This window comes from Phalacrocorax aristotelis, chromosome 13, assembly GCF_949628215.1.
Source record: "Phalacrocorax aristotelis chromosome 13, bGulAri2.1, whole genome shotgun sequence".
Classification (NCBI taxonomy): domain Eukaryota; kingdom Metazoa; phylum Chordata; class Aves; order Suliformes; family Phalacrocoracidae; genus Phalacrocorax; species Phalacrocorax aristotelis.
The window spans coordinates 2,217,123-2,232,327 of NC_134288.1; the positions used below are offsets into that span (position 1 = coordinate 2,217,123).

General features: G+C 56.2%; 2 protein-coding genes across 7 annotated transcripts in view; one reads left to right on the top strand and one right to left on the bottom strand.

Annotated features, from left to right (window-relative positions):
• Positions 1-11,504, top strand: part of L3MBTL1 (L3MBTL histone methyl-lysine binding protein 1) — a 31,046-nt gene extending 19,542 nt beyond the window's left edge. For all 5 annotated transcript variants that reach the window (XM_075108955.1, XM_075108956.1, XM_075108953.1 and 2 more), the window contains 10 exons: positions 589-665; positions 1,102-1,187; positions 1,699-1,809; positions 2,093-2,207; positions 2,457-2,556; positions 3,510-3,707; positions 4,034-4,080; positions 5,020-5,177; positions 5,958-6,020; positions 7,018-11,504. In XM_075108955.1, coding sequence (XP_074965056.1) covers positions 589-665; positions 1,102-1,187; positions 1,699-1,809; positions 2,093-2,207; positions 2,457-2,556; positions 3,510-3,707; positions 4,034-4,080; positions 5,020-5,177; positions 5,958-6,020; positions 7,018-7,152 — 1,090 coding nt within the window. In that variant the 3' untranslated portion in view covers positions 7,153-11,504. The remainder of the gene's footprint in view (positions 1-588; positions 666-1,101; positions 1,188-1,698; positions 1,810-2,092; positions 2,208-2,456; positions 2,557-3,509; positions 3,708-4,033; positions 4,081-5,019; positions 5,178-5,957; positions 6,021-7,017) is intronic.
• Positions 11,505-11,824: 320 nt separating this feature from the next.
• On the bottom strand, positions 11,825-14,238 carry LOC142064209 (osteoclast-associated immunoglobulin-like receptor). Of its 2 annotated transcripts, XM_075108861.1 has the most exons (6): positions 14,119-14,238; positions 13,852-14,032; positions 13,726-13,761; positions 13,246-13,515; positions 12,728-13,000; positions 11,825-12,074 (listed from the first exon to the last, which is right to left on the bottom strand). In XM_075108861.1, exons 2-6 carry the CDS (start codon positions 13,883-13,885, stop codon positions 11,959-11,961), a joined length of 729 nt encoding a protein of 242 aa, XP_074964962.1. In that variant the 5' UTR covers positions 13,886-14,032; positions 14,119-14,238; the 3' UTR covers positions 11,825-11,958. The 2 variants fall into 2 exon arrangements, with proteins under 2 accessions (XP_074964962.1, XP_074964960.1); XM_075108859.1 differs by having other exon boundaries at positions 11,828-12,074; positions 13,852-14,222.
• Between the last annotated feature and the right edge of the window lie 967 nt (positions 14,239-15,205).

The window sequence follows — 15,205 nt, forward strand, 5'->3', positions numbered from 1 at the left end:
GGCCAATTAGCACAATCAGGGTCCTGAGAGCAACTTTGTTCCCTTTGTGGCTGGAGTCCTCTGACCGTCTCTTACCTCTTGCCCTGAGGAGCTGCGGGGCTGCAGTGTTTGTCCACGGGTCTTCCCCACCCACTGGTGCTGAGCAGCAGGGCAGACCTGTGAAGCAGCAGTACCTGAGTGTGCTGTGGCCTGCTGGGAGCCGTGACCCAGACACGAGATCCCTGACCGCTCAGGTCTCACCATTCCAAGCTCTGAAAGGCATGGCCTGACTCCCCACTTGCAGCAAAGGGTTGCTGTTCCCTGAGCAGCTCTGTGGCAGGGCTTGCACCCGCGGTGTGTTTGTGTCCTGCCCCCTGAGCGGCAGTCCCCCTGCTCTAGCCCGTGCCTTGCCTGGGCCCATGGTTCCCTGGGTCACTCAAGGACAAGGGTGCTGTAGAAGACCTCAGCTTTTGCAGGGGCTTGTGTTGGTGCTGCACAGCTGGGGGCTGCTGCCAAGTGGCCTGCCCTGGGCCCCTGCAGCCCACACTGTCTGGTGGTGATGAGCTGGGTTATCTCAGCCCTGTGTAAGAGTTTGGGTGTGTTTTCTAGGTGTGACCCCAGCAGTCCATACATCCACCCAGTTGGATGGTGTCAGGAGCACGGCAAACCCCTCACACCTCCTCAAGGTGAGTCAGTGTCCTGGGAGTGCTGCCTTCACTGGCACATCCCCTTGGGAACAGGCTTCCCAAGGTGGCATGGGGAGCCTGGAGTGTAAACCCCATGGCTCTTGCTTGTCTGCAGGCCCAGGCAGCTTCCTTCAGCAAGGCCACAGCCAGGGAGGCAGCATGCTTCTGCCAAGGCTCCTGTACACATGTTCAGGTGCAGCATGGTGGTTGTGTTGGGCCAAGTGGAGACACGAGGACCCAAGCTGTCTGTGCAGTGTTTCTGCTTCCTTGTACCCTGGATTTCATGGCCCGTGAGAAAATAGTAGCACTTCTTGATGTCTCTTGGGTTCCTGTGTGCCTGGCACAGGCTTGCTTGGTCCTTCAAGGCAGTAGATGTTCTGGGGTACTTGCTGTCTTCCTGCAGGCATGTCTCACCTTCTGCATCATCCCCCTCTAGATTATCCTGACCCCGACAACTTCACATGGGAAAAGTACTTAAAGGAAACAGGAGCATCTGCTGTCCCAGCTTGGGCCTTTAAAGTGGTGAGTGCTGCATCATCTGCTTCACTGTGCCTGGGCAGGAATTTGGGTCATCACTCCTGCCACAGGCCTGGGGTTCAGATCTACACTCAAGTTTCAGAAGTCAGGGCAAATAGTTCAAAACTGGGAAAATGGGAAGTATGACCATCCTCTCGGCTAGATGGGAGCTGGGTGATGGGAAATCGTTTAGGCTTGCCTGATAGTTTTCTCCAACTGCAGCAGCTGCAGCTGTGTCCAGCCAAATGTGGCTGCAATATAGGTCCCTAAAATGAGTCTCTTGGAGACCTTCTTCCTATGGGCACAGCTTTCCCATCTTGTTAAACACAGCTCAGATATGGAGGGCCTGTCCCCACTTTCTGCTGTTGCTACTGTGAGCTGGGATGGCTCTTACCTGGACAGGCCAGGGCTGGGAGCTGGGCTTGAGGAGCACACGTTGCTGGGAAAGCTGCTGAGGAGCGCGGGAGCCCGAAGCATGGCCCTGCTCCTGGCTGACCTGGATTCTTCCTGGCCCCAGCGCCCACCACACAGCTTCCTGGTCAACATGAAGCTGGAGGCAGTGGACAGGAGGACTCCTTCCTTCATCCGAGTGGCTAGTGTGGAGGACGTGGAAGACCACAGAATAAAGGTGGGTGCTGGAGTCTTGGTGCTGAGCCTGGGTCCAGGCACTGTGCTGGCTTGCTCCTGTCCTTCCCAACTCACTGCCAGTTTCAGTGGCAAAGTGTGTGGAGGTCTTGGAATCACACCATGCAGAGGGTGGCAGGTCCCAGTGCCTGGCTCCAGGAGTGGAGGAGAGCCTTGTGCTGCAGTTCAGCTCTACACTGCTGCTTGCTGTCAGCTTGGAGGGCTCCAGAGCTCCTCAGGGAGGTGCCCTGAGGTTTGAAGGGTGACTTCTCTGCTTGTCTCCCCAGATCCATTTTGATGGCTGGAGCCACGTCTATGATTTCTGGATTGATGCCGATCATCCAGATATCCACCCCATAGGCTGGTGCTCAAAAACTGGACACCCACTGCAGCCTCCTCTCAGTAAGTCCTGCACCTGGGTGAGTCCCTCGTACCAGGGCCCAAGTGTGCCAGATCCCCACTGTCACTACCACCATGTGCAGAAATGGGAGGGCAGGTGCTGGCTGAGGATGGGCAGGGAGGAAGGGCTTTGCTGTGGAGTTGAGAGCTGGAAAAGTCCTCCCTGTTTGGTGCAGGCTGGGAGCCCAGAGCCCTGGCTCTGCGTGCGGCTGCAGCCATGACAGTCTCTCTCCTGTTTCTTCTCCGGTCTAGGGCCAAAGGAACCAGCCTCCTCTGCCCATGGGGGCTGCCCAACCCTGGGCTGCAAGAGCATCCCTCACACCAAGAGCTCCAAGTACAGCTTTCACCACAGGTGAGCTCCCCAGCACAGCTCAGAAGGGCATAGCTTCCCTGCCGGCCTGTGCTTGTCCCTCCTTCACTCCTCCGCACCTGCCACCCCCACCAGCATCCAGCTATTCCCTGCACCCACCCCAGGCTTGGCTCTGCACCCTGCTTAGGGGCTCTCCCCAAGCTGGGCCCCAAGGCAGCCTTGAGCCTGCACCTAGTGTAACTTCCCTAAGCTCCTGCTCTGTGCCTGTCCTGTGGCACGCAGAACCCCTGGGGGTGCCCTATGTGCCCCTCTACCTGTGGAGATGCATAGACTACGTAGGGGACAGTGCCTCTAAGATGCTGTTCACTGATACCAGCTTCGAGGACAATTTTCCTCCCACCCTTCATGGATGCCTTTCACTGTGAGGTTGTGAGGTGGGGAGTCCTGAGAAGGAACAGTGAATCTCCCCCAGCTCAGTCAGTCGCTTGTGTGACCTTTTCCAGGGGAAACCAGCCATGGTGTGGTGCTGACCCCAGCACAGCAGGCTGGTGTCAAGAGGAGTGAATATGGTGGAGCATCCCTGAGGATGGAGAAGGCATGTCTGGCTCCCAGGGTTTTCTCTACTGGCTGCACTTGTGACACTTTCTTCCTCCTCACTCTGAGGCTAGTCTGGATACCTGTGGGGGCAAGGAAGGGAAGAGGGAGACTCTGAACCCCAATGACTTGCTTGATCAGCACTGTGGTGATTTGCACAGGGTCGCTGTGATGGCAGTGGAGAAGGTGGGATGGATATTTTTACCTGGAGGGACTGGGTGTGCCCTGCCCATGCACCCAGTGCCCTTGACCCAGGGAATTTGTTTAGTACATCTTTACTCTGCTTTACGTTGCCAGGGCTACAGCTTCCTATGCTCAGGGGTAGAGGGGTGGCCCTGCTAGCTCGCGCCTCCATGCTCCTCTGAGCCAGGTCCAACACTTGCCTCCACTCTATTCTCTAGGAAGTGCCCCACACCAGGCTGTGATGGGTCAGGACACGTGACTGGGAGATTCACAGCCCATTACTGCCTCTCAGGGTGCCCACTGGCAGAGAAGAACCAGGGCAGGCTTAAGGCGGACTTGTCTGACACTGAGGCCTCAACTCGCAAGAGGAACCTGATTGGCTTCTCTCAGCGAAAGAAATCTCGGCACCACGGGAGGTAGGAGCAAGTCCAGTGAGCACCGTGCAGCAGTGCAGGGCCCCTGTGCCGTGACTGCCATCTCTGGGAGGGATGGCCAAGCCAGAGAGGCTCCATGACTGCGGGGGAGCATGGTTGCTGGCAGCTGGCGTTTGTCCTTCCAGCTCTGTTGGGCACCTCTCTTGGTTTTTCTTCCCACATGTTGTGTCTTTAGCTGTCGACCCTTTGCGTGAGGGTCCAAGAGGTAATCCTTGCTCCCACTGCCAAGGCGTTGCTCTGTGCGGTGTGGAGGAGGGCCCTCGGGCCAGTCCTAACCCAATTGGAAATCACTCTTCCTGTCTCTTTAGAGGGCGACCTCCAAAGTACCGGAAGATCCAGCAGGAAGACTTCCAGAGTAAGTGCTGTCCTCTGCCATGGTGTCATCGCAGGGTCAAGGCTTGAGGAGCTGGGGTGGTGACTGGTGGCAGGTCTCCCTTGGCTCGCTCGGTCAGACCTCATGCAGGTCAGCACTGGTGAGGAGCTTGTGGTCCACTGCCAAAGTTGACCATCTGACAAGGAGCATCCCTGCCTCTTACCAGAGTTCTGCTAGGCCCCTCATCATGTCTCTTGGTTTATGTCTGTGAATCTTTGAGCGCTCTAGGGCAGGGAATTAGGATCCTCTCTCTATGGCAGTGCATTTTCCCTGGCACTTTGTTCTCTTCAGAGAGGGATGCTGTGCCTTCATCCTGTGGCTGCTCTACCCTGAAATGTCAGTGTGGTTGTGAAGCACCAAATTACTGCTGCAGCGCAAAAATCTGATGCTGGACAGTTTGCTTGGCTTTTAGTTCTGATGACTGACATTTATTCCAGCCTGTCTCCATTTTACCATGGGCTGTCCTGCTGCCTACCCCAGTGCTGGGGGTGAATGAAGAGGATCTCTTCTTGGGAGCCATGCTTGACTCCTTGGAGCAGAGAGCAAGGGGAAAGCTTTGTTAAAAACCCAAAATAAAATGAATGATATGGGATGGCATTCTGATGTGAAATTTGATATTGAAATCTAGTTCAGAATGGAAAATGAATGACTGAAGGTGGTAAGAACAAAGCAAAGCCAAGTTCATCTCTGAACTTCTTCCCCTGCCATCCCTAATCCCACCAAACCAAACACTTGGATACACTGATATCCTCCTAATTCAAGGGACAAGCACTAGCTCTTGACACCTGGACCCATGAGACCATCTGCTGCTAGCCCCGTGCCCTCCCCTGAACATGGCCCTCCCCGAGGCTTGTAGGGTAGGATGGGATGGGATGTTCTTATCCTTCTACCTTGTATCACATCTTGCATTTTCATTGCCAGCTATTCCTTCAGACAATATGCACCAGTCGCTCTTCATGTCTGCCCTGTCTGCCCACCCTGACCGCTCCCTGTCGCTCTGCTGGGAGCAGCACTGCAAACTCCTGCCAGGGGTGGCAGGCATCACAGCAACTACAGTGGCCAAGTGGACCATTGATGAGGTAAGATGATTTTGAAGACTGCGTGCTGGCTCCTATCCAATTGGCATGGCTGGGAGCACTCTACCGGTGCTTCAGTGGCCACTCTCCTGGGCTAGCGATATGCTTGTGGGGTACCATGTGGGCAGCTCCAAACATGAGCCGTGATGGCAGCTTCTGGGAAGCACGTGCAGAGCTGCCAGGTTCTTGCTTGGCTTGAATGGGACCCTAGCCTGGGGCAGGCAGCTTAAGGCAAACAGCAGTCTTCATTCAGCATGTTACAGTTTGCCAAAGAGATCAGTTTCATCATTGCCAAGTTAAAAAATTAAACCATAGGCTTTGCAGATAACGAGTTGCTTCCCTGATTCTCTGAAAAAGAAATCTTTACCTCAGATTTTTCATTATCACCTTTATTCACTTGGGCATCTGTGATGGCCCTTCTTAACGCCTGGGTAGCTGGAACTCTGGCACTGGCCCCAGCAGCCAGCCCTGCCTGATTTCCCCATTAACCTCCTGTATGCCCCGCTCCTGTCCCCACCCCTCAGTGGGAATCGTCTTGCTGTGCTGGAGAAGAAGCTGCTGTAGCATTTGCTACTCTGGGGCTGGTGGAGGCTAGCAGCTGTGCCCTGGTCCAAGGGTGATCTCTAGGCATGGGAGGTTGCTGCAACTGCAGCCTTTGCCCTAACAGCCACATGTTACCTTACAGGGCACAAAATGCCTCTGTGGAAGTGAGGGTGTGGGCTGTGGGGGTCTCCAGCCAGAAACATTGTTGGTGTCTTGACATTTTTCTCTGTTTATTCCAAGGTCTTTAGCTTTGTTCAGACTCTAACGGGTTGCGAGGACCAAGCCAAGCTCTTCAAGGATGAGGTGAGAAGGACTGGAGGATGAGTGCAGGTGGCCAAGGGCAGGTGTTTGCCAACAGCGCAGGGAGGAGCAATTGCTCAGTGGCCTTCCTGCAATAGATTGCTGCTGAATGCTGAGAGCATGTCCAGCAGCTGGCAGTGATCCCACCCTGCAGCCCTGGGGGCAGCAGCCCCACTGCATTCGAGTGTGCAGCTGTTTGCCTGTGCGGTACGGGGGCAGGAGGGGAGGTGCTGACCCCCGAGGAGCTGTGCTGTCCAGCCCCTCTTGGCATGGGTGAGGGAGGGCCCCTCTGAGGAGGCTAGGTTGGGGGAGCAGGAGGAGGATGGTGCTGCAGCCTTAATAGCACCATCACCTCCTCAGGGAGGCTGTTTACTCCTCACCTGTTCATCCATCCCTGCCTGCATCCTCTCACCAGCACATCAGTTCGGTAGCACTGCTGTCTGTCAGACAGGTTCATTTTTTTTTAGACCCCTCTGTGGACAGGTGTGCAGGGAGGCTGCTTTCTGTCATGTGCAGTACACCCAGAGCAGGCTGGTCTTGAGCACACGTGGATACAGCAAGTGTCCCAGCCCGCTCATAAATGGCCCCTGTGCTTTAAGGGTACTCAGGCATGCAAAGCTGAGCTGGGGGCAGCCTCCACGTGTGCCAGGAGTGGACGGGTGTTTGCCCAGAGCAGGTTGCCTACTGGCTCTGTGTTGTGCCTGTTATGCTCTGAGGCAAAAGCCCGGGCCAGCTGCAGCGAGAGCTCCTGGGGCAGCCCCTGGAAAGGCCTTTCCCCCTCTCTGCCCTGATCCTGAGGGGTGAGCTCCCAGCTCTGGTTTATCTGGAGCAGTGTGGGAGCACTGTGGGTAGCCCCTGCCCTACTCCCTGGGACCATCTGTGGCACCTGGCTGAGGGTGAGTGCGACTGTGCGTGTCCTCAGGTCATGCCCATTCTGGCTGTCCCTAGGAATTCACAGCCTGTGTTTTCAGTGAGTGCCTTTGTCCCTGCTCTCCTCCAGATGATCGATGGTGAGGCATTCCTCTTGCTGACGCAGGCTGACATCGTCAAGATTATGAGTGTCAAGCTGGGCCCAGCACTCAAGATCTATAATGCCATCCTCATGTTCAAGAATGCTGATGACACCTTAAAGTGACTTTTCCTGGCCCCATTGGGACCCTCCCTCAGCACCGGTGCTGCCAAACTGTCTGGTCAGGACAGATTCTCCCCGACTGACTGCAGCTTGTCACGTCCTGCTCATGTCCTCTCGGATGCTGCATCTCCACTCCTACCAGTTCATCTCCCATCCTCTCCCCTCCACTCCACACTGCTCTCCTCCAGCGCTGGGTACAGGCTGACCCCAAGCTTCAGGGGTGGCTGCAGGGCCAGAGGATGGAATGGGACTAGCCCGTCTTAGAGTGACAGCTGCCCCCCATGTCCTGCTGTGACTGCACCGATTCAGGGGTGTGTGTTGACGGACAGGGGAGCAGTGTGGCGAGTGTAGAAGCTAGGGGCTGAAACCACTACTCAGGTCAGTCAGATGGGAAGGGACTGCCTGCCTGTGTACGTACTTGCACCCATTTAAAGGTTGGTCTTGGCTTTGCTCAGCAGCTAAGAGAGATTTCCCCCCTCCCCCCCCCAATGTGTTCCTCTGGAGGGGGTGCTTGTGCTAACGTCATTTCCAAGGGAGGCTCTCAAGGAGCTTCTGCTCACTTTGCCTTTTTCTTTAAAAAAGAATTCACTTTCCTTTTTAAGGCCAGATGATGACTTTGCTTTGCCCCTTCACCACACTGGGAACCATTGGCCCACCTCTTGCCCGTTCCAGGGAGCAGCGTGTCCTGGCTGCTGCTCTGCCTACAACCAGTGTTTGTGCTTTATTCCTCTTTGCTATAATGCAGCAGCCCCAGGGACCTGCAGGGCCAGGGCCAGGGTGGGTGCAGAACAGACTCCATTTCCTCTTGCACTTCAGGCTGTCTTGGCCAGCACATCTCTGGGAGTAAGGATGTTTGGTTAACTTGTTCTCCTTGCAACAGTTAAAAAATCATCTGCAAAGGAAGGTCAGGCCCGCTTTGGCCCACATATTGGGAGCAAGGCCCTTTCTAGAGCAGAGACAGTTGCCAAGGACAAGAGACAGCCATTCCTCCATAGGCTGATCCACAGCTTGCTTCTGAAGGTGTTCCCGAGTTGGCTGACTCAATCCTGCCAAGGCAGCTTCTCTCCCTTTTTGCCCTTGCTCGAGCCCCCAGGTTTTGCTGTCTTAAGAGCAGGACCTTCTGCTGTCCCTGGGTTCCTTACCTGCAGAGCTAAAAGCAATTCAGCAGTTAACTGGTTGGGGTTTTTTTTCTGTCCTTTTAGTAACATAGCTCCTTTTCAGCAAGGGTGCAGGCACTTTGGGAATGCCCACGTAACACTGTTACTTGTAATGGAGGAGAGGCCGAGTAGGCTAGGACAGCAGAGCCAGGTCCTGCGGAGTCCCAGGCAGCTTCTGATAGTCCCTGTGTCCCCTGGCAGCACCCGTGCTGCTCTCGTTGTGGTCTGTCACCCTGTGCACACCTGCTGTGGGTGCTACTGGAGCGGTGGTGTGGCAGTGCAGTGCTGGAGGGCAGCCACCTGCCCCAAGGGCTCTCTGTAGCCTGCAGTGATGTGATCTGAGTCCCACATCCGCTTTCTTTCCCGTTCCCAAGGATGACATATCAGTAGCAAAACAGTTTTTCCCCCTTTCCCAGTGCCCAAAGACAGGGACGAAGGGATCTTAGCTAGTGCACCAGCAATGTGTCTCAGAGCAGTGCTGCTTTGGGAGCCATTGTCACACCTCGGTCAATCTGTTCTAGGCTTCCCATGGAAATGTAGCATTTGACTCTTTCTTATTGAATATTTGGGGTTGCATTTGACCTGCTCTTGAAATGTCTGCTGCTTGCCCTTCATGCAGGACTTGCAACTAGTCCATGTATTTGTTTTGTCAATGCTTGGGTTTATTTTAGGCAGCTCTCCCTCTCCTTTCCCATTTTATTTTCTTCCATCTCTTCAAGTACTGCAGTGTGGCTGGCTGTGGAGAGAGGGAGTAGGAAGGAACAGCCATGTCCCTGGGTCCTATAGTCACTCCCCAAGTCATCCATCACCTGCAGTAAATGGTCCTGCAGTTGGTCTCTTCAGTCGGTGGGGAGTCTCTGGGCCACTGTGTGCTGGGGGAGAAGCGGAGCCCTGGGACGTTCAGCGGTGAGAGTCTGTGCAAACAGTGCCAAGAGCTCTCGAGGTGTGATCTAGAACAGAATGGCTCCCTTGCACAGGACTTGGTTATTGAGCATATGGGGAGACATCTTATGAAAAGAGCCTATTCTCATCTGCTTCATTCCCTCATGCTAAGTCATTCCTCCTGTTGGGGAAGGGACTAAGCGCCGTCCCTGGGTGCTGGGAGAGGAGTTGCTACCCACGTATCAGATGTGAAGGATGGAGAGCCTTGTTTCTCACAGGGCTGTCTTGGACAGCTGAGGTGGTGGTGAGCTCAGTAGATCCCTGCTGAAGGGGGAGAAGAGCCATGAGCCAAGCCATGGCTGGCCCACAAGACTGGGTGCAACGCCATCAGCTCGTTGGGTGCCATCAAGCCATGCTCTCCAGGCTCTGCCAGCCATGGGCATCAGCAGGAAGCGGTACCCAAGGGGTGTACTGCCTTACCTGGGTTCTTTTGACCTCCCTCTAAGAGAGCAGACGCAAATGGGACAGGACTGCTGAGGTGCTCTCCCTTGGCTGTGGGGTCTGGCTGGAGCCCAGGTCTCTGCTGGGACTGAGCTCTGCGCAGGGAGTGGCTGCCAGGAAAACCAGCCCCACTGGGAGGGTGATGTGAGATGGGAAGGTCTCTGTCGTGCACACTTACCTGCTGTCTTGAGCATCAGTTCATCAGCCTGTTGGGCTGACTCGGCCATTTGAGTACAAAGCTGCTGGATTCATCTGGGTGAGAGCGTTACAGGGTTTGTAAGGTGGTCAAGGGCTATTTACTGTTAAAACTTAGAACCTTCTTGTTTCCTTAAATACCAAACCAAACCCAAAGCATTGTGTGTGTACGTGTGGATGGGTGTTTGCAGAAGTACCACAACGCCATTTCCCCTACTGTTGGTGTGTCGCTGTTTTAATGTGGTGGTCTGTGGAGGCGGCAGGACCTGGTCCCAGGGTCTTGGGTGGTGTGTCCTCTGTTAAGCAGAAGTTGCCTCTGGTCCCAGGAGGGAAGTCAGGAGAAGGAAGATTTGCTGCACCCCTGGCCTTGGCAGGTCCTCCATCTCTACTGAGCCCTGGTTGGGAGTTTCCCCTCAGGGAGCATCAAGGGCAGCTGTGACCAAGGCAGAAGCACCGAAGCTTTTCTTCCTTTCCCTGTTGCCTGACCAGACTCCTCACAGGGCCAGACACTGCAGTGTCACTAAGAAGCTGGAGAGGACAATGGGGCTGAGTCTGGCCCACAGGTTCTTCACTGGGGTCTTTCTGAGAGATGTGACTGCAGCCAAAATTTCTGTCAATGAAGAATTTCTCAAGTCAAATTTTTTTTGAGTGGAGGCCCCCAGGCCTGTGCTCCTGTCATCTGACCCAGTTGCTGCAGATGGTGTTGGCAGGACTTAGGTGGAGCCATGGGAGATGTCCTACCACACACTCCAGGTTTGGGCATAGCGTGTCTTCTGGGGCGGCTGGTCTGCACGTGACTCCGGGTGCACGGGAGCAGTTGGAGCCTCTCTGGAAGGTGTTTCTTCCTCCTCGTGGAATTGGGCAGCACTGTGACAGCACAAGGCTGAGGCCTCCGTTGCTGTCAGAGCAGCCAGCCTGAAGCTCAGCACGGAGGGCGGCTGTGCCCACCTCGCCAGAGCCCAGCTGCCTGCCTCTGCCTTCCTCCAGTGGTATCCGTGGCGATCACAAGCACTTTTCTAAAAGAAAGAAACCTTCCAAGTTGCTTAGGAGGGTTGGGGGCCTAGGGCAGCTGCTGCTTGCAGAGGCAAATCTGGGGACATGAGTGCAATGAGGGGCGTTGGAGGAGGGAGCCATGAGAGGGTTGTGGCTTGGCCGCTGCTGCTCCTCTGCTCCTCACTCCGTAACCTCTGGGAGGGAACCCCTCGGTGCAGAGGAGAGGGAACGGCTGGTGGGCTGCAGCCTGGCGCCCTTCCTCCAATCCCCCCCTCCCCTCTGGGGCCCGAGGCTTGCTTGTCCTGGGAGGGAGGAAAAAGGAGGTGTATTTTGGAAGGAGTGTGATTATGATAACAAAAGCTTTTTTGCACTTTCATTCATTTTGCACTCGTTTTTAATTTCTTTTTTCTGCGTTTTTGATATTTGCACCACCTCTTTGTGTGTTCATAACAGAAATACTTTTGTTGTAGCCAGTGAAGCTATTCTGGAACTTTGTTGTCCTGAGTATACAGAGGTTTAAAGGTCATATATATATAAATTTATACCTGTATAAAAGTAAATTTATATATATAGATCATGGTGTGATGTGTTTTGTCAATGTTTTAAAATAATAAACGAATGTGAGCAATGGAAGTCTTTGCAGCTGGAGACTGGTTATGCAGCCCTGCTGCCTCCCCTGCGGAAAGGTGCTTGTCCCCGCTGAGGACCGGAGGAAGCGGACAGACGCATGGACACACAGCAGGGCGGGGGCAGACGGCGTGGCCCCCGGAGCTCCGCCCCCAGACCGGAGCCCCGCCCCTCCCACGGGTCCTGCTCCGAGCCCCGCCCGGAGGCCCAACCCCTCCCGCGCCCCGCCCCAGCCCGCAAGCCCCGCCCCCGTCCGGCCCCAGCTGCTCCCACCGGGTCCCGCCGCCCGCCCGCCCCGCACTGACTCCCGGAGGCCGCCGGCTGGGGAGGGACGGTTTATTTATCCCACTGCGAGGCGGTGGGGCGGAATCCCAGTGTTCCCTCACTGGTCCCAGTCACGGGCAGCGCGCCGACGCCTCCGGGGGCGGCGGTCCGAGGGGAGCAGGGCCCGCGCCTAGCAGGGCCTTGGCGGGCGCCGGTGGCTGCACATGGCCTCGGCCACGATCAGCCCCAGCAGGACCAGGACGCCGGCACCCAGGGCCAGGCGCACCACGTTGGTCCGGGTGTAATCTGCAGGGGAGGGGAAGGGACGGTCAGTGGGGGACCTTGGAGGAGCCCCCCGGAGCTGCCAGAGCAAAGGTGCAACAGGGGACCCGAGGGGATGGAAGAGGTATGCGTGGGGCTCCCAGGACAAGGGGACAAGCTGGGGAGCTCCTGGTCTAAAGAGGGATAAAGGGAAGTTCACAGGGAGCAAAGGGAGCCCCCAGGTCTCCTGCCGGCTCTGCCTACTACATCCCTGCCCCGGGACACCCCCTGCCCATGGCCGCTGATCCCCCAGAGCGGCACCAAGGACGGGGAAGGAGGAGAGGAACGTGGAGCTGGCCCTCACCTGCCGCTGCCAGCCAGACAGTGCCACTGGGCTGCGACGAGATGTACAGCTTTCCCTGAGGCTGGTAGGTGTGGGCCCAGGTGTCCCCTTGCCCGCCCTCCGCCCCCCCCAGCTGGTAGCCTAGCAACCCTGGGTCTATAGGGTCTATAGGTCACCTGTAGGGTCTCTGGGGAGTTGGCAAGGCTCAAACACAGCTGAAGGAAGCTGTAGTCCTCTGCTTGGACCCCTACCACAGCGGCTTTCTTCCCCTACAACCTCTTTTCTAGTTCCCCCGGGATGTGGCAGGTGCCAGGGAGGAAGAGAAGAGTAGGATGTGGCTGGGGGGATGTCTCACCTCTCACCACCAAATCCAGGGTCTGGCTGGCAGCAGACCATTCAAGTTTGGCGAAACACTGGCAGCTGTAGCGGCCTTCCTTTTCTTTACTGACACGGGGGAGTTTGAAATTCTCTCGTTCCTCTGGGTTTAAGCGCACTGTGAAGTGGCCCTCCAGGTACAAGTAACAGGCAGCACTGGAGTGTTCAATGGTGCAACGGAAAGTCACGTAAGCTCCTGCAGCCACCTCAAGCCCGGGCAGGACAGAGAGGTCAGGTGTGGGGAGATGGAAATCTGTGGAGAGAGGAGAGGACATGAGAAGGTGTGCAGGCCTTTGACATGGTGCCAGGAACGTCAGGATCTCCATGACCCCACCACCTGGCTCAGGCAGAGGTGAAGGTGGTCCCCACCTCTCCAAGACCGGGAAGAGGGGAAAACCCTGCCCACCATGTGGACGGGGAAGCCAAGTAGCGACGTGCTTCCCAGTCTGCCCCTGTGGCGTCTGGCCCCACGCAAAGGGGTAACATCACATCCCTCACCTTGCACCATGACTTCCAGGGTTTCGCTGCGAGCCAGCACAGTGCCTCCATGTATGTAATGGCAGCTGTAGGCACCTGCGTCCTGGTGGGTGGCGTTAGAGATGGAGAACTCGGCCCTGCTGCCATGCAGCTCCAGGGTACGGATCTGGTAGCCGTCCTTGTACAGCACAAAGTTCCCACTGTCACGCTGGCAACTGCAGCAGATGTTGGTGGAGCCTCCCGGTGAGATCACCCCCGGTGGCCTCAGGAAGATGGAGATTTTGGGGGCATCTGCACAGGGAGAGAAATGCTGCCAGGCAGGCAGGCAGACAGACGGAGCCCCCAGTGCCGAGCTGCCCTACGGTGAGCCTGGAGCTGGCTCTGGGCCCCGTCTCCGCACAAGGGCAAGTCTCATTCTGTGGGGCTGGGGAAGAGCCCTGGGAGATGGGCGGCGCTCAGAGATGTGTCCAAACTCCCCTTCTGCCTCCTCGCGATACTCACCTGGCGTAGCCTTGCTCTGTGTCACCAGCCAAGCACCTGCAAGAGAAACAGCCATGTAACATCCCTGTGGAGTCTCCGGAAGCCTCATGTCCCTCTCTGGGAGCCCACACAGCCTCTGGCGCTCACCGAGGGCTAGCATGTGGGTCACAGGCAGCATCATGCCCCTTTTGCTCCCCCTGTCCTCAGGTCAGTCAGGGCTTCTTCAGAGGAAGACGCTGGCCAGAGGCACCGAGCAGCTCTGTGGTTTCTTGTGGGTCCTGATACGCCCTCGTTGCCACAAGCCACCTTCCGTCCCACAGCTTGGCTTCTGCAGACACAGTTGCAGGGCTGCGTTGGTTGAACTGGAGCCAGAACGTCCCGGTTACCTGTCCAGGGCTGGGCACCCGCGATGACCTGGTCTTAGGATCCTGCGGACCTTAGGAGAGAAGCTATCAATCAGGGGCTGTTTGTTTCTCTTTCTCAGCTCCGGTCACTTGATAGGGAAATGGCTTCCTCTCAGCCCTTGCGAAACAGGGTGATGTTCTGCAACTGGGGCGGGGAGAAGAGACAGCACAGGCCTCTGAATCTTGGTGAGAAAGCTCCAACAAGTGGCATCATAAAATAGCTGTTTTATTAATAAGACAGAATAAAAAGGGGACTAGAGATAGCAATTAAATCTTACATCCCTTTGGAGGCAGGGCACCCCACTTTCCCACAGCACTGATGGACCCCGGATAGATTTTCCCGTAGCATGCTGCGCAAATCCCATCTGTGGAGGTGTGCCCAGCACCTGAAGGGGAGTAAGATTTACTTGTGATCTATATTCCTATATTCTGTCCCATTAAAGCAGATATTTTATTACTCTGTTTGTTGTCAGACCTTTCTCACCAAGGTCCGGGAAGACCTCCGCACCAAGTCGTGCCCCCTCGTCATGCCCAGAAGCCTTGCATGGTGCCCCCCGCCACAGTGTGGACCAGGGGGTGGGTGGGGGAAAGGACACCATGTCCAGCCACAGGCTGTGTCTAGGCTGTGCTCATCCCCACGGCTGTGGGGCAGGTTTGGTGGCTCCACAGAGTGGAATTGGAGGGAAGTAACATGGCTTCCCTGTTGGCCCCCTCAGGGGCTGTTTCGTCCCACCTGGCCTGTGGTGTCTTTCGATGGAGGAGGGACAGCAATATCTTCTACCTGTAGGACTGGATCCACCCCACAGGGCTGGCCCCATTCCTCATCCCTCCAGGCCTCCCAAGTCCTGTGCTGAGCAACAGCAAGGTCCTTACTCCAAATAACCGCTCGCTTCCACCACACCTGGAGCCTGGCCTCCAGGCTCCTCAGCTGCCAGCTAGTCTGGGTTGTCCAGTGGTGTGACAGAGCTCCCTTTGGCCATAACGAAGGGCTAATTAAACAGGGGAAGTTGCTTGCACGTTTGGGTGATGTGGGAGTGAGGAGAGCCGGGAAAGAATGGGTTGTGGCACTGGAGTTGTGTGGGACAAGTGGCAGCTTG